We start from the raw sequence: 26,206 nt of genomic DNA on the forward strand, positions 1-26,206 counted from the left end.
TTATTGCTGTTTACATGCTTGTGCTGTTATTGAGCAGTTCATCATGTGCTTGTCGCCAGTCTTGTGGGCCGTTGGGAAATGAAAATACCTTTTAAACTCCAGTTCGGTTCAGTTGCCTATTAGACAATGGCAGCACACATGATGCTTAAATGAAATTGTTGTTTTGAATGTAAAGCAATTGACCTTAATCTTTATTTATTTATTTATTTATTTTTTATCAGAAACAGTTTTTAAAAGATTATCATGAAAGAAGTGCTTACCCAAATGTGCAACATTCTGGCATTTGATTGACTTTTATAGATTTATTGAACGAATAAACGAGTATTGGTAACCAAAGTTTTTCAGGTGTATTTGAATAACAATTATTGTATGTATTTGAGTGAAACCTAGCTACCAACATGCTTTAAAATATTTATTTTTGGTTTTTCATAGAGAAAAAAGTCATTTAAGATTAAAGTGAAATGAGGCAAATTATGTAAGATGTCATTAAACTGACATAATATTTTGTTAAAATGTTCATATTAAGTTTGAATGTCAATTCCAAGTTATTCTTCTTCTCATTTTCAGTTCTTATATTGCAGCTTCTGCTTAAGTACTGATTTTGTGATCTGTTTTTGCTTTTAGTGGAGTTCATGTACTTGGATTTGGCCTCTTTGACATCTGTTCGCCAGTTCGTCCAGAGATATAATGCCAAAGGTTTGCCTCTACATGTCCTTGTCAATAATGGTATGTACATTTCCTTAATACTTCTGGTATTAACATATAAATGAGCCCTGGAACACAAAACCAGTCAATGGGTAACGTTTTTTTGCAATTGAGATCATCTGAAAGTTGAATAAATAAGCTAAAAACATTGATGATTGGTTTGTTAGGATTGGACGGCATGTAATTTTCTAGTATCTGAGGGTAAAAAAATCAATCAATCAATCAAGCAAGCAAGCAGTCAGTCAGTCAGTCAGTCAGTCAGTCAGTCAGTCAGTCAATCATTCAGTCAGTCAGTCAGTCAGTCAGTCAGTCAGTCAGTCAGTCAGTCAGTCAATCATTCAGTCAGTCAATCATTCAGTCAGTCAGTCAGTCAGTCAGTCAGTCAGTCAGTCAGTCAGTCAGTCAGTCAGTCAATCAAACAATCAATCAATCAATCACCTTTAAAATTTCCTAAATGAAGTTCTTTGTACTGCACATTAATTATGAAAAAATATGTTTTGATGTATTTAAAGTAGGACATTGACTAAATATCTAATTAATATTCTAATGCTTTTTTTGTCATAAAGGAAAAATCAGTAATAACCCATAACATGTATTTTTGGTTAGTTTGGTTTTGACTGGTTTCGTGGTCCAGAGTCACATTTATAAATAAGTTTTCTTCATAAGCATTTACAAATAATATGTTGTTAGAATGTAAAGTAAATACATTTTGTGAAATTTACATTTTAAAAAAATCAGGTTCAATTTAGAGTACCGCAAATGCATGTAATAATGACTCATCATGTGGCCGGAACCTATTAATAAAAGTTGGTATACTCTTAGAAATACTATATGTAAAAATCTTGGAAAAATGACCTTGGTGTTGGTATTGCGGAAGAACAATGGGAAGATATTTTAAAGATGGTCCACTCCTTCTCTGTGTGTGCTAGAGATGGCCTAATGCAGTGTAAGGTGCTCTAAAGAGCACATTTTAATGCCAAATTAGCTATTTTCCTGATAGAAGTGATGCCTATCATTGCTATAAGCAGTTTCCTGCTAACCATGTCCATAATTTTGGATTTGCCCTTAATTGACATTTTTTGACAATTTCTGGTGCAGTGTTTTTGATACACTTAAATCAAGACCCTAACCCCTTGACAGCCCTTTTTGGTATTTCAGACAGTGTTGACTTGACTGTTGCAAGGTTATTGCTTTTTCTACTCTTTTAGCTAGACAAGTTAAGATGCTTACTTGCAGCATCTCTCAAAGCTTTTTGACACACCTGGGGCCTCATGTACTAAGACTTGCGTGGAAATCATACTAAAACATTGCGTACGCACAAAGCTGTAAATGTGCTTACGCAGAAAAAAATTCAGATGTATGAAACACTGCGTACGCCGAATCTCACGCATATTCTTTTGTACATCTGAATGAACGTGAAACTGAGCGCAACATGCACGAGCACAAAACCCATCCCTGCCTCCTCCCCCGTATAAAGATGCAAATGACTCTACTTTGGCAAAACCCAACGAAAAAGCAAAGGCAAAAGCAAGCAAGAAGAGAAACTTTGAACAGAATGTGAATTGGAGGTGCTGCTTTCGGGGGTAGACCGGAGAAAAGCAGTGTTATTTGCAAATTTGTCCTTCGGAATTAACAACAAAAGAAAAAAATAGAGTGGGAGAGTTTAGATGATGCGGTTAACATAGTTGGGTCTGAACATCACACTGTGGAGTTAAAAGAGAAATAGTGTGGTTTATAGGTGTAAAATGTTGCAATACCTTTAACAGTTGCTGTGGCGCAGCTCGTAAAACGCATGTCAACATGTTTTGACACGTTCGAGCATGAATCTGTTCGAATCCAGCGTCTGATGAACTATTTCTTCTTTTTTCCCCTGCTACATATCAGATTTTGCCAACTATTTATCACGAGAAAGACAAGTAGGAAGCATTAATAAGTTTGTGCATCGTATTTTATTTGCACATCTATTGAATAGAAATGTTTCTGATTCACACATGCAAATTCATCTTCAGGTAGTGTCTTTATAGCAATGTTCGTGCAGTAGATAGCTCAGATTACATTGGGAAAACAGGCGACTGCTGCAATTACAGTTTGGCTGGTCAAATTTATGGTATGGAAACCTTATATACCTGCTAGATGAACCCGTCTCATACAGCTGCCATTGCGAGGCTCAGACACTTTGTAGAGAGCAATTTAACACAACTGCCTCTAGGAGTCGCCAATGGAAATAAAACACACACGCACAAAAAATGTGCGTACGCCAGCCAAGAAGCTGCCATGGAGCTGTGCACATTCCCACGTTCTGTTCATTGTTAGTAAATCAAAATGTGAGCGATTCTGAGCATGAAACCTGGCGTACGCAAAGTTTTTGTGCGTACGCAGCATTGATACATGAATCCCATGGAACCTTGTTTTAGACAAATATCAAATACACCTTTCAAATATCAAATATCAAATAACTAGAACGAGGAAATATTGACTTTTTAACGCAAACTTTTCTTTTTTATTCTTTTCTTTCCCTTTTTTAACTCTTTTATTGTAAACTTGCTCACTTATTTTTTATTTTATTTTATCTTATTTAATTATTATTATTATTTATTTCTCTCAGAGAATATATATATATATATATATATATATATATATATATATATATATATATATATATATATATATATATATATATATATATATATATATATATATATATATATATATTATTTATTTATTTATTTTTTTATGTAATATTTATTTATATTAAGAACTTCACTTTCATGGTAACAATTTTGGGGTAAAATTTTTGACTTCTATTCTATAAAATTTTCTAAAACTGTTGTCTTTAAACTTTTATCTGATTTCAGTACCAACTAAATAATTCATTCATACAAAAAAAAAAACAAGACTAATTACTTTTGATTTTGAGTTATGTGTAATAAAAGGAAATGACTCAGGGAAACCATTTTGAACACATAAAGAAATTGAGGTGTTAAAAAGTCATGGAAAGCCCAGAGAGCAGCTGAAATCTCTCAGTAGTTTGAAAGCAAGCCTGCCTCTCGTTACTGTAAATTGTAAAGACAATGACCCCAAATACAACCAAGGAAACTCAACTGGTTTCAGAAGAAGAAAATAAAGCAGCATGAATGGTCAATCACCAATCAACTAAATTGAAAATAAGAACTAAAGAGGAGAGTAAATAGATAAGACCAATAGAACCATCAAGATTTTTAAACTCTGTTAAGGTCTGTGAAAAAAAATCAAACCTAAGAAATGTATTCAAGTTCAATTTCATGTCAATAGCTCCTTTAGAAATATATTTACTGGAAAACAATCTTAAAGAGCCCATATTATGGGTTTTTGAAAATTCCCCTCCATGTAGTGTGTAACACAGCTCTAAGTGAAGTGAAGTATCCAGCTAAGGCTTAAATCTGTAAGAATACAGTGTTTAAAACTGTTGATTCATCTATAAAAGAGTCGATTCATAGTGCTTCAAACGAGTCGCCTTGATACCGACTCATTAGGTGTTTCGCCATGACGTACGAACGAAACAAAGTTTTTCACGTGCACGCGCAAACCCGGGAGATTTCAAACCTGAGGCCCCGCCCTCTGACGCAGTAACCCAGACACACACACACACACACACCCACAAACACACGCACACAAACATGCCGGTCGATTGAAGTCACATTGCAGATGGATATATTGAGTCTCTACCCAAAGATGAAACCTCAGCATTATAGCCAAGCAGTTGGAAACTACTGGAAACTTCTGGAAGCTACATGCTACAAAGAATACTTCATCTGCGTTTGTTAAAGGAAGGATCAGTAACTTACTGATGGACATCAGGATGGGTTTCTTCCATTTCTCAAGTGTAAGTACGTGCGGTTAAAGTTGTTGCCTCGTTGACTCTAGCTTGCAAATGTATTTAGTTGTGATTTGTTACTTGTAACCGCGTGTACTGTATCAGGTTAACTGGATATTTTATCTTATCGCGTGCAAAGTCACGTTAAAAACGCGACGCGTGCTGTTTGTTTATGGAGCTCCGTGCTAGAGTTCTGCTCCCGCGATTTATTCGGAAATTTATTCCCGCGCCGCAGAAATCTGGCGCGGGGACAGCCGCGGGAATAAATTTCCGAATAAATCGCGGGAGCTGTCGGTAACGGGTTTAATTTGGGACGGGAGCGGGCTGTCTAGCAATATCACGGATATTGCTATGCGAATTAGAAAGAGAGAGTCTGCGTGGTGCTTGTGTGTGTGTTAGTGCGCACGCGCGCGTATGAGAGAGAGAGAGAGAGAGAGAGAGAGAGAGCGAGCGAACGAACGAACGACAGCTTGGCTGTCTGGACTGTATACTGGGTGATTTTTGGTTGTGTTCTCCGCTCTAGCGGGACCGGGCGCGGCGGGCAGAAAACGGAGCGGGTTCTCAGGCTAAAACCTGGCGGGTGCGGGCGGAAGCGGGAGCGTTGTCATCCGGAGGTGTGTGTGTGTTTTTGTGTGTGTGTGGTATGGCCAGTACACGACTGTCTCCTTCGTTCGGTTATCCGTGGCACTATCCACTCGCCATAGTGTGGCAGCTAAAATCCACGTCTGCACTATCGAGCGTGTATGAACTGTGATTACTTTTTAAATTGCTGATTAGCTATTGGCCATTTCCCTCTCTGACTGAAGGCAGTCGACCAATCGCGACAGACTGTCATCGGTCCAATCAGCGCAGATTAGCTCCGCGCTAAGGAGGGGTTTGGGAACAAATGAATCACTGGACGATTCATACAGGAGTCGCTGGGATAATTAGGTAAAAATAAATGCAGATTATAAGACCATGAAAGTGTTTTTTGACCTTGCATGCATATTAGACTGTTGTTGGAGACCCTTACAACCAGGATATGACCCTATTTCATGTATAATATGGGCTCTTTAATGTGTTCAATACTTATTTTACCTGCTTTATACACATAAAGTGACAAACCTACTTGCTGACAAATGGGGTTAACCTAGTAAATTAAAGGACAGTGGTCTATAATAGTAGTGCTGTCATTCAATTAAAAATTAACTAATTAATTGCACTTTTTTATAAAAATTAATCGCGATTAATCACATTTAAAAAAACTGAAACTTGTAACTTTGGCTATTCACATGATAAATTTATGTAGACGCAAGACATAAACTATTTAAATTCAAAATATAATTGTTTATTACAATTTTTTTTTTTACTTGTAACAGAGATTTCTTCATGTAAACAACATATCCACAATAAACCATCACGTTCCTGGCTTGACAGCCATATTTATTACAGAAATAAAAACAAAGGCATGTTGATGCAATTTGAGTTTTAAAATAATCAATGCCACTAAAGAAAAATATATATATTTCCAAGTTGGATTCTAAGTGGACTACAAAAAAATCCAAAATACAGGCATTGCAGATATGGTAAAAAGAAAATTATAATAACAATAAAGAATTGAATACAAACAATTGCACTCATTGTAAAGTTGTATTGCTGTGAGTTGAGAACATTAATTATAAAGTAGAAACAATTTTGCTTAGTCCTCTTTTACATTAATCCAGTTGCTAAGAAAGTCCAGTCTGTTGACATTATCGAGGAACAATATGGACCTTTTCTATTAAATGATGAGAGCTGCGAGTGCAACACAATCTCACGGCAATTCGTAACTTTTTGATTTAGGGGGCTTCAGACAACGACGTTTAGGCAGGTTTGTTGCTAAGAAACGCACGTGCGCACATACAGACCAGGGGCCTCATGTACGAAGACTTGCGTTGAAATCATACTAAAACATAAAAGCTGTAAATGTGCATACGGAGTAAAAAATTCAGATGTATGAAACACTGCGTACGCCGAATCACACGCATATTCTCTTTGTACATCCAAATGAACGTGAAACTGAGTGCAACATGCACAAGTGCAAAACCCCTCCCTTCCTCCCCCCGTATGAATATGCTAATGACTCTACTTTGGCATAACCTAACATAACCTAGAAAAACTGTGTTATTTGCAAGTTTGTTCTCTGGAATTTAATAACAAAAGAAAAAAAATTGAGTGGGAGAGTTTAGCTGGTGCGGTTAACACAGTTGGGTCTGAACATTGCACTGAGTGGATAAAAAAAGAAATAATGTACAATTTTGTAGTGTCTAACAGCGTGAGTGGCGTAGCTCATAAAACGCATGGCAACATGTTTTGACACTTTTGAGCATGAACTCGGTTCGAATCCAGCGTCTGATAAACTTATTCTCCTTATTCTAGGAGTCGCCAATGGAAATAAAACAGACACACACAAGAAATGTGCATACGCCAGGCATGAAGTTGGCATGGACCTGCGCAAATTCCCACGTTAATTTCATCGTTAGTAAATCCAAACGTGAGCGTGAAACATGAGCTGTCTGACAGCTCGCAAATTCATCAGACACTTTCTGAGTACATTTACATGGACACCAATACTTCGATTTTAATATGATTAAGATAATACTCCTATTAAGAGTCTACCATGTAAGCAGCGATTTACCTTAATGTAAGCAGATGATTACCTTAAAGGACCACCGACACCGTCACAAAATGCTGAGGTTTTTCTTTCCGTTTGCCATGCGGTATCAAATTCCATTAAAACAGAAGTCGAAAGTTAAAAATGAAACACCTGAAATTGCATGAAACTCTGAAGAGCCTGGTGATGCGACATTAATTGTTTTATACTGAAACTTGCCTTTAAAAAGTACTTCCTTGATCTTATCCATATTTCTTTGCACGTTAAACACACGTCTGCCACAACAGGATGTAAAAAAAAAACAACAACCTGCAACTACGTTAACTGCGTTAATTTTTTTAGCGCGTTAAATATTTCAAATTAATTGCATGTGTTAACGCACTAATTTATATATATAAATATATATATATATATATATATATATATATATATATATATATATATATATATATATATATATATATATGTATATATAAATTTTTTTTTACTTTTGATCTAGATCACAAAACCTTAAAGATTAACTTATTTTAACATATTGAATCCTATATGAATTGTTGCTTCTTTAACATCCATACATTGTTTCTCCAGCTAAAATCTCTTGCGTCCTCTAAGCTCGCACTGTTGGACATGTCTGGTCTGTGTCCTGAGGGCCTCAGGGGTTGTTTGTTTTAACTGAACGACTTTTTATTTAGAAGCTGCCCCAGGGAATGTCTCAAAATGACAGGAACAGTCACACACTGTCCTCTCCCTAACAGAGAGAATTAATAATTCACATTCCCCTTTTTCCCCGTTTGTTGTTGACAGCACACACCCCTTCCATCTGATGCCGACTGATGGGCAAACGCATTTGTGCCACCCCGTTGAGGGTCTAATGATGCAGAAAGGTCAACACTTGACCCCTCTAGAGCCCCGGGTGGACAGGACACTGCATGTGTCTAAGGGACAGTCTGGAGGACAATGATTCTCTCTACAGAGGTCTTTCGTTAATGGATTGATAGCCATAGGATGCATTAGTTTTTATTTAGCTTCTAATTAAATGTTTAGTAAAATGTCAATCAACAAATACATTATTAAAAAGAAGCCTATTTCATTTATTTTAAAGTTGTACTGACATAGTTTGTTTCACCTAAGTTGTTTAATTTAGACTACAGTTATTTGCTTAATTTATGCAACAGTTTTTATGATGATGAAGATGATAATGATGATGAGATTTTTTCCATGTTTTTCTCCACAATCTCAATCTTTTTCATAATCCCAGTATAAACATATGTATCAAATAATTATCCAAATCAACAAACCCATAAATAAGTAGTTAAATTATATCAGTTAATTTGTCTGTGGTGAAGCGTTGAAAAGTGTTTATTTGTTCCACAGACTAAACCTGAAATAATCAACGCTATCGCACTTCACACTATGTCACGCTATCAGTATCATGCCGTTCTGATTTAGTGGATAATCCATATTAATTTGTTTGATCTTATTTGTACATTAAAAGCTGCAGTATGTAAGTTGACACCCACTGACACCCAGTGGTTAAACTAGGTATTGCACTCCTTGATCAACACACATTTTCACTCGGCTCCTCCTCTGACGAGTCCACACAAGTGCAGACTTCTAGATTAACATAAGTGTGCCTGACTAGTGAGCCTAAAGGCTGATTAAGGCTGATTTGAACCATTTTATATCTAAAAGCAACAACACATCATTCAAGAAATATTTTCCATACTAAAATGAGTTTTAGTCCTGAAATTTCTATTTTTATGGCTTCTACTATTTCTCACAGGTAAACAGCAGGATACATGACAATGCAGTGGCGTAGCGGACGGGCCCGCAGGGCACGCACCGCGGGGGGGCCCCGCGTGATTAGGGGGCCCCGCGTCGTCGTGATTTTCAATAATTAAAAATCCACCGGCGAACGCAATAATCAAACTCTTGGGAACGACTGTGGTCGGAACCAAAGTTCACACGTCTGTGTTCTCTGAACACCTCTCAAGCGGTGGACTACTTAATTCTGATTGCTTGCCGCCAATGTTGCCATCTTAGCGACTTTGTCACTAGATTTAGCGACTTTTCAGACCCCCTTAGCGACAAATCTAGCGACTTTTTTTTGTGTTATGGGAGATTTTTTTAGACTGTCATTTGTCCATACTGTACCGTCCCTACTCTTCTCAACGAGCTGCGTGTGAAGCCGCCGGCCCCTCCCCCGCCTTACAGCACTGACAGGCGGCCCAGTCAGTCCGCGTACAGCAGCCTCTCCCACCTGCAGCCCGAGAGCCGATCACCCCTCTGCGTACCGACGACAAATGATTTAGCACAGGCAGTGTGAAGGTATTCCCCTTGTACAGTCAAACCGATGTACTTCTACTTTATTTTAACAATTTATTGGACCGTTTATTCTTGTCTTGTTCACAATCACAGATATTAGTGACAGTTTCTGAACTTGTCTGAGTTTATTACATATGAGAGATTACTGCACATTCACTACACATCTATAATGACATACTATATTCAAACAGCAATACATTTAGTTAAATAAACATGCTTATATAAAGTGTAGTGCAATTATAAATACCCCTTTATTAACCATAGGCTGTTAAACAGAAACGGTAGAACGTGATGACGCCAGTGATATGCAAATTGACGTATGACGTATCCCCTTCATCTGGGGGCCCCGTCAGCGATCCCTGCAGGGGGGCCTCTGCATTTTGCGCTACGCCACTGTGACAATGATCACCTCAGGTACACCTAATGTGCTTAATTCAGTGTTAAATGCTAGTAATGTAAGTTTAATATCCATTTTACGTGACGTGCATTGCCATACTACCAAAAACAGCAGCAGTTAGTTTACCTCAGATTTGGAAAATAAAATAAGCCTTTTGAAATTGAACTTTAGAACTGTGACTCGGTGCAAGCAAACACATATCAGTGATTTAGCATCTACATTTAATATGTATGTAATGTAATGTTAAAGAGGTTTATTATGTATTATTAGAATATAAACCTTACCATTTCGTGAGTGAGTGCATATTCTGTGCCTCTGAATGGCTGTATTTAAAATTCTGTCGTGTTTCAACTGGTGAAAACAGCCAAATTGCTTATCGCTGCAAATCTTAGCATGTTAGGAAATGTGGTTATAATGTAACCTGCTCACCTAATGTTTAGGGTCATAATATTTATATTATTTGCTAATTAATCACCTCATATGGAACTCTGAATCTGTGTCTCATTTCAGAGTCATCTACTGTCCACCAGAGGTCAGATTTGGGTCACGGACACATGTTTTGAGAGCCTTTCTGAATGAATAAATGAAATAGGCTGTTTTCCACAAAGGCAACCCAGGGGGCTGAAATATGATTGGCTAAACTGGCAGTGGGCAAGTTAAAAGAACCAAAACAAATATGGCACATAACTCCCATATTCAAAGCAGAATATCTGACTTCAGAATTGTTTTTCATATTAGTATGTTCACTTATATCTGCAAACATATTTTGGCATTTTTATGCTTTAGAAGAGTTACATACAGCACCTTTAAATAGAACTATGATAAAATACTGCAGTTTTAAGGGTTCAAGCTATACGTTTGGGTATTTATCATTTTACTAGTTATGATAAATACAAATTTTAATCAAAATTCATTCTCTTTGAATTAAAACAGTCAAAAAGATCAATTAAGAAAGAAAAAAGACACAAATATTCACATGAAAAAAAAACGTTAATGTTCATTTAATATGCTACAGACATTGTTATAATCCTGATGACTGTTTTCACCTGCAAACTGAGCTGTAATTCTGTTAAAAGCGAAATAATGATGAAACACGTTTTCAGGAGCAGAAGCTTATTCCCGCATGAATGCTGGAGCTCAGTCTCGGTCAAGGTTTTAAACCAGATTACATCCATTTAATATTGCGATCCACCAACTTTAATTATCTTGTGGCCGTTCCTTTTCAAAGACATAGAAATGCCTTTTTGTACAAGGATGACGCATGACGATTTTTTACATCTTTTCATCTGCAACTTGATTTCTTCTCAGCAGGAACATGAATTAAGAAGAATGCATCACATTACGAACATTGGTGGAGGAAATGGTTCTAGTGCTAGCTCAGTTTCATATGAAAGCATCTCTGACATCCTTCTGCGTGTGTTTTAAAATCTGTCAAAAAAGCTGCAAATCAATAAAGCAGCAATACCTAATCCACAGTATTCAGACTTCTGCATGTGGCACCATGTTCTCAGAGTGTTTGATGTTCATTGCTTTTCAAACCAGGGGAAAGATTGACTTAGAAATGATGTATGAGTCGTTTTTTAAGGTGTGAATACTTGATCAGGCCTTGCAGGATTGGTCCTGGTGTTCTGCAATATCCTGTCTTTTCATAATATATCAGCAATGATGCTTCCTTTGTGTCTGCAGCTGGTGTTATGCTTGTTCCGGAGAGGAGAACAGAGGATGGATTTGAGCTACACTTTGGGCTAAACTACCTGGGCCATTTCCTGTTAACCAACCTGTTGCTGGGTGCACTTAGGAAGACTGGCAAACCTGGCAAATGTTCCCGAATAGTTATTATGTCTTCAGCTACCCACTATGGAGGGAGATTAACTCTGGATGACTTGCAGGGAAGGTTAGAAGCTTTTATTGTTTGAAATATAATTGAGAGTCTTTTCTTGCCTCAAGCCTTTTTTTATTGAATGAAAAGGACGAGGTGAATCTTGAAGACAAAGATTTAATCTTCACAAATGAAGTGTTGAGGCCGCTGCTGAATGCATAGAGGTAAATGTGAAAGATGTCCAGCTGTGCGTGTTCTGTGCTTTTCAGTGTAGTTTTATTTTTGTGTGACTCTTTATACAAAAGTCATGCAAAATATACAACATACAAAACAAAAACTCTATTAATGATTTTTTTTTTTTTTAAATCATCAAATTACTTACTGTTAAATACAAGTAGGTTGATATTCTGGATAAACAGTGGTTTTCATCATTTTCATTTCGAAGCCTTCCATTTTCCACAACAATAACAATTAGTTCTAGTGGTTTTTGATTCCTTGGAAAGCAATTCAGGACAGAAACATTTCATAGTAGTTTTTACTCACATCACAAAATGTGTCTTATAATTATTTGTAAGCTTATATTTGCTTAAAATGTTAACTTTTTGACATTTTTTTTCCTCATGTTTCAGTTAAAAGTAAGATGCATGTCAAATCAGAGCCCCTAGTTTTTTTGTAATTCCACGATGGCTGTATCCTCACAAAATAAAATTTAAAAATAAATAAAAATAAAAAAAACAGTATTTTTTGTGATCCTACAAAACTCTTAAATTAAAAATGTAAAAAATCTCATAAAACATCCAATTCCAAACCATATAATCAAAGTAAATGTATTTAAGTGCAATTATTTGTTTTACATGACTCATATATGTTGCAATAATAGAGCAATAGAAAAGACAGAAAAGCAAGCAGCTTACAATGATGAAAATGGGTTCAAACATGATGTTTGCTGGACGTGACCGAATTGAAGGAAATTTTTTTTTAAAAACCTGAAAAATCACATTGAGCTCGGGTACATTTTGTTTCTACTGATCATTCTTGAGATGTTTCAGCAGCTTAATTGAAGTTTACCTGTGGTAAATTCAGTTGATTGGACATGATAAGGTCCCAGGGTTGATAGTGCATGTCAAAGCACAAACCAAGCATGAAGACAAAAGAATTGTCTGTAGTCTGAAGAGAGGATTGTCTCAAGGTACATGGCTGTTGAAGGATACAGAAAATTTCTGCTGCTCTGAAAGTTCCAATGAGCACAGTGGCCTCCATCATCCATAAATGGATGATGTGTGTTACAACCAGCTGGTCAGCCATTTGAGCTGAGTGATCAGGGGGTGAAGGGCCCTTGTCAGGGAGGTGATCAATAACCTAGTTAGTCACTTTATCTGAGCTCCAGCACTCTGTGGAGAGATAAGAACCTTACAGAAGGACAACCATCTGTGCAGCAATCCACCAATCAGGCCTGTATGGTAAAGTGGCCAGACGGAAGCCACTCCCTGCCTGGAATTTTCCAAAAGGCATCTAAAGGACTCTCAGGCCATCAGAAACAAATTTCTCTTTGGTCTGTTGAGACTAAATTTGAACTCTCTGGAGTGAATGCCAGGTGTTATGTTTGGAAAAAACCCGGGACCGCTCATCACCAGGCTAATACCTTCCGCCAAAATATCAATGAAGTGGCTTCTCAACAACTCGTGAATATCCCTGAGTGGCCCAGCCAGAGCCCAGACCCTAAATCCTATTGAACATGTCTGAAGATATCTGAAAATGGCTTTACACCATTGCTTTTCCATCCAACCTGACAGAGCTTGAGAGGTACTGCGAAGTGAAATGGGCAAAATTCCCAAAGACAAATGTGCCAAGCTTGTGGCTTCACATTTAAAAGACTTGAGGCTGTAATTGCTGCCACAGGTGCATCAACAAAGTATTGAGCAGAGGCTGTGAATACTTTTTTCAAATTGTCATTATGGAGTGTTGTATGTAGAATTTTGTGGAAATAAATAAATTTTATCCATTTTGGAATAAGGCTGTAACATAAAAATAATTTGGAATAAGTGAAGCGCTATAATTACTTTCCAGATGCACTGTACATGACCTTGAGAATAACTTTTTAAGCAAGAAAGATTATAAGGATAAGTATTTCATGCTGATGTATCGTATTTCTAAATAGTATTTAAGTTTGACAATAGGGCTTTCCCTTTAAAATGTAAACTGAAACAAACCGATAACCACAGAACCATGAAACAAACTAAATCAACAATTCTGTTTGAATCGTGCCACGCCTAATAAATGTTAAACTAATAAACAAATAATGACAGCACCCAAATTCCTAAATAAATGTAGATTACTTAAAAAATGTAAATCTTCTGCTGAGTTTTTGCTTCAAATTTAATTGAGAGATATTTATGTTATATTAAGCAATTAATGAATATGTAGAAACAAACATGAGGTACGTTTTTTGCGGTTTTTGTTTTCCCAAATTCACCAATTTGTCTGCTTTTTAATCTCAAATTTCTCTCACAAGTGCCAAATGTGCCTGCTCTTTTCATGTAAATCCACTAAAGTCCACTGTCGACTGACAGACTAGCTGACCCACCAACCGACCTACCAACCGATTGATCATTCGATCCTTTCAGACACTCACCCCCTTGCCCAAACCCAATCGATAAAGTTTTCAAAAGCAATCCAGAAAAATAAAAGAATCTCACTGTTTTTTTTACTTATTTATTTTATTTTTTGCCTTTTATTTTTGTTTTACCTGCTTCCTGGAACCGTTTTGTTCCAGACTTGATCCCTGTCGTTGCATTCAACTTCACTCCAATCCGCTAACATATGCGGTGATCAACTGGGCAAACTGGTAAAATTGGTCACCTGGTTGTGCGAAAAGAAACAGAAGCCATCGGCAGCGTTATACCGCCTTGAAGCATACATTCAACAGACAAGAAGCAGCCTTACATACCTCTGGCTGTATAATTCATGCTCTCCTGAAATGTATGCGGGGGAACATATTCACAATGAGCCTGTGTCAGTTTTATGCATATTTTGTACTATGATGGTCGCCATTATTTTTGATAACGTCAAACCAATACGGCAAAATGATGGTGGCAAATGATGGCGGCATTTTCATTCAGCATTAACTATGACCTAACCCTTAAGTATTAGTGAATTTCTAATATTTAATTTATTAAAAGCAAGAACATTTCCCAGTCCAAAATTCACAGACACAGACCTTAATACAGATTTATCCATCCTGATTACACCTGCTTTACCTCTCAATATATTGCAACTATTACCCTATTTTTTTTTCCTCACGTCCATTTTTATTGCTTTTCAGTCTTGAGAGTCCTCAACCGTTACTGCAGTCATGCACTGCAGAGGCTCTGTATGGCTCAAGGACACAGTCGCTATAACATGCAGCGTGATTCAGAGCTCCATGTGTGTATTGATTGACTGAATGCTGCAAAGCCTCCTGGGAGGCAGAATGGGCCGGTTATGAGTGTTACAATAAATACTGACAAACAACAAATCTAATACAGCAAACAAGGTGCCTGTCTGCGACTGCTGATGGCTTCTCGTCATGCTGTATGTTAAGTGTGTGTGGGGGGGGCTTCATGCTGGGGTTTGGCACAGAAGATTCCTAATAAATATGTCCTTCAAGGTGAGAGAGAGAGGACGGGGTGGGCGCAAAGACATCTGCTGGTATAAATAACGGATAAATGAGTCAGCTGAAAGATTAGACATGGATTCTTCATTCTAGGGCATTCTAGGACTTCCAGAGTTGCATAGAAATGCAAGATTTTGAGTAAATGTCTGCTTTGTTATTGGAAGGGTCACTGTCTCCAAGATGCCTCTCGGCTCATTTGAAGCTGAGATGACATATACTAAAGCAGTTTGGGTGGTATTAAAATTACAGTGTTGTCGAGCATATTCTTTTGAAAGTTAAATGTTAATATTGACCTTATTCTGTCATGTGAGAGCGGACGCAGCCATTGGAATCTTATTGGCTTAAATCTTCCAGATCTTATTCACTTGCATTGATTTTTAGCTTTAAAAGCAGCTTGTTATACTGCTTGATGTTGCAAACTTGTATTTTCTTATTATAATAATAAATGTTTTATTATGTTTTTAAGTAAGTAAGTAGTTTGACCGTTTCTTGTCGTTTGTTATTTCAAGACATTTACATCATAGGCAAGTAAATTAAAAGTTCTAAAACATTCATAGTAAAAAGCATATTTTACATTGCAGAATAACTCCAATGCAGTATGTAAATGAGTCTGCATTTTTAAATGGTGGCAAATTCCTTCTCCTCCTTTTTCTCAAAGTCCCTTTAATGCCTCATTCAGACTAGCAGCGATTTTGTAACTGCCTGTCGCTCTGGGTGGTCACCTGCTGCAAACGCAGGTCTGTGCAGTCTGTGTAAATACAAACAGCCTCTTAGCAAGCTGAGAGAGGATCATGTGAGCTCTACTGGTGCTTCTATTGGCCATAGCTCAAGAAAGTCCCTCTTCATTTGCATAAGGTTAAAGGATTGACATGCCCACCTGGTCGCCAACGGACACTGTTGGTCAAGTTGACTAAGGTCGCCAGTGTCATGAGAAAACGAGTCCCCCCAGGTCTGCCTAGAATTGAGTCCGCAATTGAGTTAAAATTACATAAAACTATGTTAAGTAATGTATTTCGTATACTGATGTACAACTAAAGGCACAATTTCTCTTTCATTTATTTTAGATAGCCTACGACATGCTACCACTTCTTATGTAAATGTATAATGTTACATATAAATTCATAAAAACATAAAAAAGGCATCATCAAATGTTTACAAATGTTTCAATTATGTTGACCATGCATGTCTTTAACTTGTATAATAATGTAACTAATATAAAAAGTCTTGTTAAAATCTCAAGACTGAGAATAGACCATAAAAAGCACTTTTGATCAGGCATTCAACGCAGACGGTCCCTTGGGGTCCTAAGTTGATTTCACCACACCGGAAGCCGCCCGATCCATTGAAATGAGCGGTCGCTTGCTGCTCTGCTGCTGCGAGTCGTTAGTAGTGTGAATGAGGATTAAGGCAAGTCATTTCACTTGGCAGCCATCTTTGAAATGCCTCTCGGGCAGTATTAGGAATCACCAATAAAATTAAACATCATCTGTCTATTTAGTTTCATTTCTAAACATCCAAATCACATAAAATCTGCAGAAACTCATATCGGTTCTGAGCCCCTCCCCTTGTGTATCATCAGTCTATAGCGATCAATGATTGGCTTATTTACTGTACTAGCAAGAGGGGCTTTATTCACCATGTTGATCATTACACTTTTCCCCATTCAAAAAGATATGAGTGACATGTGTTGTGGATTCAATAGTCTTTGTTCTTCTTCTTCTTGGTTTTCTTCTACTTCTTCTTTATCAGAGTGTTTAAAGATCTAGCTGTTCAAGGACTGCATGTAAAACTTTGCTAAAGCCTGGAACAAAACATATTTTCCTTTTGAGGTCATTGTATTGTCGTGCATGTCCCTGTGGAAATAATTACATTTAAACGGTCATGTGAAAAAATTAGGACACCCTATGAAATTTCTATTTTTCCTAATCAGTATTTAATGTTTTGCAGGAATTTGGAAGACAAAACCTATATGAATCACAGTATATAGCATTAACACACACACACACACACACACACACACACACACACACACACACACACACACACACACACACACACACACACACACACACACACAAACTGCTAATCAAGCACCTGAACTGAACATCAACAGAAGTTTTAGTTTTGAGCCTCTAGGTATGTGTTGACACAATGCCTGTCTGACAGCTAAAGCTTAGCGAAAATTGGGTCATGCAACAAAACAATGATCCCAAGCACAACAGAAAATCACACACAAAACAGCTGCAAAATAAACCACTACAAATATATGTATTTCAATCAAAGTCCAGACTTTATCCTGACAAATGCTGTGACAAGATCTGTGCAAAAATATTCCTGAATGATCTGAAATACTGAAAAGGCCATACAGAATATTATTACTTAGGTAATTACTGCTAAAATGTGATGTTGTTCATCTGAGGTTTTATTTTTTTATATTTTAAATACAATACACCAGTCAGGGATGCTTTGTTCATTTAACTAAAATCCCCTTTTCAGTATAACACAACTAAACAGCAATATGATCCCATTTCAAAATGCAACTTACACATTACATTTGTGTAGCACGGGGAGTGACCGAGACAACTGAAGTTTGGATCCACATGCAGGTTTATTCGGAGTCAGGCAAGCAAAGGTCAACACAGGTGCAAACAGTTGTATAAAGGCAGTCCAGAATCGTATTCGATATAACAAGCAAGAGGTCGGAAGGCAGGCAGCAGACAGGGAGAACTGGATAAACAAGGCGAGGTAAATACACTGGCAAACAAGACTAGAAAACGCGTTGAATTGTCACTATAACAGAAAACAAGACTTGGCAAAGGAAGTGAGTGTGTGTGCTGCTTAAGATGGTGCGAGTGTAATCAGTCAGAATGAGGAAGCATGTGTGTGTGTGAGCGAAGTGCATGTATAAAAAATGTAGTCCAGAAATGGTGGATTTGTGGTCCATGGTGATTATGAGTGAGATCCAGCGATCTTAGAAGTTACGATCACTGGAAATCGTGACAATTTGAAAGAACTGTGCATTTATTTAATTACCATGATTTAAATATCAACTAACACAAGCACTTAAAATAATAAATAACTGTTGCATTAGTCTTAATGCAAAGCTTTATGCAAACTAATGTGCAATATTACGTTTAGATGATGAAAGTTTCACGATAAATCAAATTATACCAGCTACCACAGAAGATGACCAACTGGAATACAAAATAGATTTCAACCTTATTCCATATTTATGGTTGCTTTGTACCACTTTTACAGACATTGTTTTTTTTTTTTTAACATTGAATTTAAAAGAAAATGTCTGATGTATGTAGAGAGAAGAGTGTTTCTACAATTGGTTCTTATTGTAGTGAGTTTGCAAACACAAACTGCACATTAATTGTCATTGACAACAGAATAGCTCAATTCAGTTTCTTTTCTCCCATGTTGTCTCTGTTCCTCAGGTTATGCTATAGTTCCCATGCTGCATATGCTCAGAGTAAGCTGGCCCTGCTGCTGCTCTCCTACCACCTGCAGGAGCAGTTGCTGGTCAGAGGAGATCCCGTGACGGTGAATGCGGTGGACCCCGGCATGGTGGACACGGCCCTCTATGACAATCTGTGCAGCCCGGCCCAGGTGGCCAAGAAGCCTTTCGCTAAACTGCTCTTCAGGGTAAGGCAAATCACATAGCCCTCTGTAAACTTCATTAGTCAGATTTACTGGAGGATAATAATTGCCCGGACATATTTGGGATGTCTTGTTTCATTTAAATAACTTGTCAAACTTTGGAAAGTCAGCCAAACTATGTCTGAGTCACCGGCATGATGCTTTATTCAGACGTCTGTCTCTGCATGCTTGGCAGAAAGTTCTTGAGGATGGCTTCAGGTTCGCTTAGTGTTTTGGTAAATTTTTTTAATTATTTTATTTTTGGCTCTTTTTTACCATTTTAATTGTTAGGACAGGAAACAAGAAGAAATTAAAATAAGACTAGGCTAGACACTAAAGTGTACAACAATTATTTTAAAATGAACACTGAAAAAAAATAAAGAGAAAAAAATGTTTTTAAACATTTTTAAGTCAATGTTATATCAGCATTATTTCAGCATAAATCATACATAGACATAGTTATATTTATGAGCAATATTGCCACTATCATACTCTATGATTACAAATGCATTTTTTCAGGGATATAACACATAATTGAATAAAACTAAGTTATGTCTGATCGAATAGAGTCATTAGATATACCCAATATAATTATATGTCAAGTTTAACCACTATAGAGACATGAATCAGAATTGATTATTCCAACAGGTGATATCTAAACCACATAATTCATCAATTTAATTGTACATATTACCTGCCTAATAGCCTAAAAACTCTTTAAAAATACATTATATGGATCAACAATATTTACCAAACTATATCTGCATTGACTCAAGGCAGCAGGCCGAGTGCCTTAGTGTACCACAAGTGATGATAAAGGCATATCACACTGCTACAAGTGTGATATTGTGTTATACAACAGTTCGATGGCATACTTGTGTATATAAGAAAATAAAATAAAATTTGGAGAGTCTCTAAAATCTTTTTGTACGACTAACTACTTTTTTGTCCCATTCATTCACATCTGCAGCTGAACGTCAGAACGTCGTTACTAATTCACCAATGCCACTTTAGAGCTAGTGTTTGAATTGTTCTCTAGCATATTGTCCAAAGTGATGACAAAACAGGTGATTTTGCTCACATTTTAAGATAATAAAGCTGAACAGCAAGAAATATCATCAGTTTACAGAGATTTCTCTGTTGCAATCAGGAGATTACAATAATTAACCCCAAAAAAAGCCAAAGCAAATCAAACAGCAGAATACACTGCTATGGTATAAATACAGCACTACAACATACAAAAGAAAGAGATTGACTTAGAATGTCACTTACCAGTTTTATAATGATTTGATCAGCAGTAGTTTGAAGTTTACACAGGGTTTTTTTCCTACTCTAAGTGCTTATTAGGTGTTCTCTGTCACCATCTTGTGGCGGAAAGTCAACCGTCTTTGCTCTGCTCAATGACAATTATTAATAAATTATAAATACTTGAAATAGGCACTATTCCTATACATAAACTGCATAGTTGCAATCCAAAACACACACATATATATATATATATATATATATATATATATATATATATATATATATATATATATATATATATATATATATATATATATATATATATATATATATATATATATATATATATGATATCATATATCTGATTATATATGTACAATATATTTTAGAATAATACTAGTATTATTTTATTATTTTGTCACACACATATATATATATATATATATATATATATATATATATATATATATATATATATATATATATATATATATATATATATATTACTTCCTGTTGTGGTGGAAGTGTTGAACATGCAAGACATGTGGATAAGACCAAGGAAGCACTTTTTGAAGGCAAGTTTCAGTATAAAACAATTATTCGCATCACCAGGCTCTCCAAAGTTTCATGCAATTTCGTGTGTTTCATTTTTAACTTTCGACTTCTGTTGTAAGTTGATACCGCATGGCGAACAGAAAGAAAATCCTCCGCATTTCGTGACTCGGTGTTCCTTTAAGGTAATAAAATCACTGGTTAGGCTAAACGGTACACTTTTAATAAAAGTATAATCTTAATCATATTAAAATTGGTGTAAAAGTATTGGTGTCTTATGTGAATGTACTCAGAAAGTCTTTGGTGAAGTCGCGAGCTGTCAAAGACAGGGCATTACTCTGCCTTTCAGCATGAGCCCTCCAAGTTTAGCGTGTTTCCTCATTAAACGCAACGAAAGCGTATGCTTCGCGTTGTTGTGTCAGAATCCTTGTGAAATACAGTAATACTTTAGGATGCTTAGTTTAAGCAAATTTGATGAACGTGATCATGCGTGTTGAATCTAGGGGGAGTTGCTCCAGTATGGAAGGCCGATGGGGCCAAAACATCTGCAGCGTTGTGTGTGTGTCTGTGTGTGTGTCTGTCTCAGGCCCGTTGAGGGGTGTCTGGTGTGGAGTGAGCGACGTATCTGAGTAGGGGCGTGTGTGCGCGAGACGTACCTGAAGGACGGTGGGGGTGAGTTGCTCGTGACATAGGCTACCTGAAGAGCTAGGAGGGATGTGGGGGACGACCGGTTTGCGAGAAATTATCATTCATTTGCAGGCATTTGGGAGTCTCTGTGCACTTGCGGGATACTCCTAGTCTTAGAAACTGGATGAATGTAAAGTAGGATTAAGCAAAATTGTTTCTACTCTATAACTAATGTTCTCAACTCACAGCAATAAAACTTTACAATGAGTGCAACTGTTTGTATTCTATAGTTTATTATTATAATTTTTCATTTTCCATATCTGCAATTCCTGTATTTTGGCTTTTTTTTTGCAGTCCACTTAGAATCCAACATGGAAATCAATGTTTTCTTTATTGGCATTGATTGTTTTGAAATTTAAATGTCATTAGCAAGCCTGTGTTTTAATTTCTGTAATAAATATGGCTGTCAAGCCAAGATCTTGATGGTTTATTGTGGGTATGTTGTTTACATGAAGAAATCTGTCTTACAAGTTAACAAAAATTCTATTACACAATTATATTGTGAAATTTAATTCTAATAAACAATTATATTTTGAATTTAAATTGTTTTTGTCTTGCGTGTACATTAATTTTACATTTGAATAGCCAAAATTACAAGTTTCAGTATTTTAAATGCGATTAATCGTGATTATTTTTTTAAAAAGGTGCGATTAATTAGTAATTTTTTTTAATTGATTGACAGCACTAATATATATATATATATATATATATATATATATATATATATATATATATATATATATATATATACATACATACATTCATTTACATACTGATTGTACATTTTCAGTATCGAGTGATGTTGGTATGTTCAACACTCTTTTGAGCGTCTGACAAACACTGTTGTGAAAGGTGCCCTGTTGACTGACAACAATTTATGACAAACCCACCTGCCCCAATATGTTGCAGTAAGGCATTGTGACAGTGCAGTGTATCCTCGGAGACAGTGTTTTCACCCTCTCTTTTCTTCTTCCACATCTGTCTCATCTTTTGGAATTCATCCTGAAATTTAAAGGATTGGAGCTGCTGTGTCAGGGTTAACAATAATTGGATTTATCTTGTCTCTTTGCTTCAAAGGTGTTCGTGTGTGTTTGTATGCTTGTGTGCATGTGCGTCTGTGTCTGTGTGTGTGTTAATCAGATGTGATTCATCTTTTAAGAATATTTGTTACACCTCTTGGATTTCAGATCTGTGGATAAAAATGAAAGCAAAAGTAAAAACATACAAACAATTTTCTGCATCAAAAGAATCAAATCAATAAAACTGTTATACTTAGTTGTTGTTTTTCCTATGTGTACATTAGCATCAGGCATGTTTTGAACAATAATGTTTTGATGACATATTTGCATTGTAGACACCAGAATATTATAACTTCTAGAGTGGTCATTCTAACTATTCATGTAAAACAATATGTCTTATTTTTAAGGCATTCCCCTAAAAATAAATATATTTTTTGCAATATAGCCTATAATTGTGTATGAGTTACCTCTTTCATGCTTCACTTGTCCAGCAGTTTTTTTACCGCAATGAAAATGTTCTTTCAAAGACATGACTGAAGGGCGAAGTGGTGGCGCTATAGTTGGTGCTGTCGGTTCACAGCAAGAAGGTTGCTGGTTTTAGCATCGGCCGGGTCAGTTGGCATTTCGCCAAGGTCAGAGGAGAATGGCCAGACTAGTTTGAGCTGATAGAAAAGCAACAGTAACTTAAATAACCACTTGTTACAATCAAGGTATGCAGAAGAGCATCTCTGAATGCACAACATGTCAAACCTTGAGGCAGATGGGCTACAGCAGCAGAAGACCGCACCAGGTGCCACTCCTGTCAGCTAAGATCAGATAACTGAGGCTACAATTTGCACAGGCTCTACAAAATTTTACAACAGAAGATTGAAAAAGGGTTGCCTGGTCTGATGAGTCTCAATTTCTGCTGCAACATTTGGATAGTAGGGTCAGAATTTGTCATCAACAACATGAAAGCATGGGTCCATCCTGCCTTGTATTATCTCTTCAGGCTGTTGTTGGTGGTGTAATGGTGTGGGGGATATTTTCTTTGCACACTTTGTGCCCATCAGTACCAATTGAGCATTGTGTCAACATCACAGCCTACTTGATTGTTGCTGCTGACCATGTCCATCCCTTCATGACCACAGTGCACCCATCTTCTCATGGCTACTTCCAGCAGGATAACGCGCCATGTCATAAAACACAAATTATCTCAGACTGGTTTGTTGAACATGACAATGTGTTCACTGTTCTCAAATGACCTCCACAGTCACCAGAACTCAATCCAATGAGACCAGAGTATTGTGTTGTCAATTTGGACCAGAGTATATTTCCAGTACCTTCTCTATGCCAGGAAGTATTAAGGCAGTTCTGAAGGCAAAAGTGGGTCCAATCAAGTACTAGTAAAGTCTACCTAATATAGTGGCAAGTGAATGAATATACAGTTATAGTCAGAATTAATAGCCCCCTGATTTATTAGACCCCCTGTTTATTTTTTCCCCAATTTCTGTTTAACGTAGAGAAGATTTTTTTCAACACATTTCTAAACGTAATAGTTTTAATAACTCATTTCTAATAACTGATTTATTTTTTCTTTGCCATGATGAAAGTGAATAATATTTGACTACATATTTTTCAAGACACTTCTATACAGCTTAAAGTGTCATTTAAATAAACTAGGTTAATTAGGTTAACTAGGCAGATTAGGGTAATTAGGCAAGTTATTGTATAACGATGATTTGTTCTGTAGACTATTAAAAAAACTGCTTTTATTCTAGCCAAAATAAAACAAATAAGTCTTTCTAAAGAAAGAAAACATATTATCAGACATACTGTAAACATTTCCTTGCTCTGTTAAACATTATTTGGGAATTATTTAAAAAAGAAGAAAAAGAAAAAATCTAAGGGGGGCTAATAGTTTTGACTTCAACTGTATATACATCTATATCTCAACATGACAAAGGAGGCTGAGAAAAACATTTTCGATGGAAATTTCAGATGGCACTTAGAGGTTTTTGCATGTGAACTACACACACATCACTACACACACACACACATGCACACACACAATAAAATCTACAGTATATATGGTTGTTTCAGAATGTGAAAATGTATTTGCGACCTTTGGACTTCACTCTCTTTATGTTCCATTATATGTTATTTGCCACCCATACAATAACCCACATCTGTTTGAGCTTTAATGTGTTGCCTCAAAATGACCCAAAATTGCTTCTTTCTTTTTTTTTCGGCTGTTTTACTGTCATCCTCTCTAGCCCATTAAATTCAGCTGAGTTTGAGCAAAGCAGCTTTACAGATGATCAGAATACTAAAACAGCAGCACAGGATCGTTTCACACTGTCAGGGCGTTTATATCATTCATTCTTATGAATGAACAAATCTCTTTGGCCATGCTCAATAATAGATAAAGTAAGGTATAGCCTATGAAAATCGTAACAATGCCTAATGACCTTAGCCTCTTCTCAAGGACAATTGTTTGTATTATAAAAGATAATTCCATGTGTGATCTGTTGAATACAAATGTAATTTCCGTGAAACTCGTTCACTTGTTGAGCTGAGGTGTGTTGATATTGATTTATTGTGATCATTATCAGCCCGGCAATATCCTTTTGCTTATTTTCGAGTCAGGTTGAGTCACGGTTCACAGCGTTTTATTATGTATGCGGCACAGGAATTGCTGTAGAAAACCAAGAAATTAAAGGGCTCAGAGAGGAGAGTCTGCTCTACGTGTTTAAAAGAAAAGATGACAAATTATGAATGTCTTGAGGCAAAATGTTGTTATGACTAGACAGGTGAAGACATTTAAAATAGATAAGCGACCCGCTGTAGAGAAAACGATTTTTCACCACTTGACGAAAAGAGAAGTATGATGGGAAGGTTCACGCAAGAGCAGAAATAAAAAATAAAAAATAAAATAAAAATGTGTAAGATAATGATGTGTTTAAATAGGTTTCGTTTGCTGAAACGGAGCGCTGGCTGTGCACCGCCTCAACACTGAATGCGTGTCAATTTTCTGAAGTGTATTTTTGGAGCTGTTTGTGTTCAGAGAAAGAGAGAGATAAGACATATTTTCTGAAAATCAAATATACTCTTGACAACTGAAGTATGCTTACTTTTAAGCACTTGATTTACATTCACACTGATTGTTTTCCTTTTTCTTCCTCTCTTTCACCACCTGACAGCTTTTCGGATTGTCAGAAAAAAAAGAATAAAAATGCTTGTATATAAAATATTAAAGGAATAGTTCACTCAAAAATGAAAAAAAACTGCTCTTTCTTGTGAATCAAAAAGCACAAAAGAAGATATTCTGAAGAATGTTGAATACCGGTAGTCATTGACATCCATAGCGGAAAGAAGAATATGGAAGTCAATGGTTGCCTTTTTCCAACATTCAACATCAAAAGCTTACAGTTTGTCATTTCTGCCTAAATGGATCAATTTATTTGACATCATCGTATACTTCAGTTTCTCAATACATCTTCTGACCAATCAAATGCCCTCTAGTATCTGACATGTCCCACCCTCTTCAAGATGCTTCTCGTTTCTTTTATTTTGATGTGCTTTATGCCAACCGCTCTCACTGTCAGAGCTGTGATAAAAATGTAAAACTATTGGCATTTGTTTTTTAATAGGGGAGGGGCTACTAGATGTTCTGCTTTGTCTTCATGTTTC

At 36.5% G+C, this 26,206-nt stretch overlaps 1 protein-coding gene across 12 annotated transcripts in view; it reads left to right on the top strand.

Moving 5' to 3' along the window:
• The window catches only part of dhrsx (dehydrogenase/reductase (SDR family) X-linked), a 100,506-nt gene that overhangs the window by 63,086 nt on the left and 11,214 nt on the right, over positions 1 to 26,206 (top strand). For 7 of the 12 annotated variants that reach the window (XR_015475458.1, XR_015475457.1, XM_087234961.1 and 4 more), the window contains 3 exon segments: positions 625 to 726; positions 11,599 to 11,806; positions 18,827 to 19,034. Coding sequence is in view for 7 of the 12 variants with exons in the window: in XM_087234961.1 (XP_087091087.1) it covers positions 625 to 726; positions 11,599 to 11,806; positions 18,827 to 19,034 (518 nt within the window). In the remaining 5 variants the exon portion in view is untranslated. 12 annotated transcript variants of the gene reach the window in all.

This window comes from Danio rerio, chromosome 1 (genome assembly GCF_052040795.2).
Source record: "Danio rerio strain M-AB ecotype USA chromosome 1, GRCz13ab, whole genome shotgun sequence".
NCBI classification, from domain to species: Eukaryota; Metazoa; Chordata; class Actinopteri; order Cypriniformes; family Danionidae; genus Danio; species Danio rerio.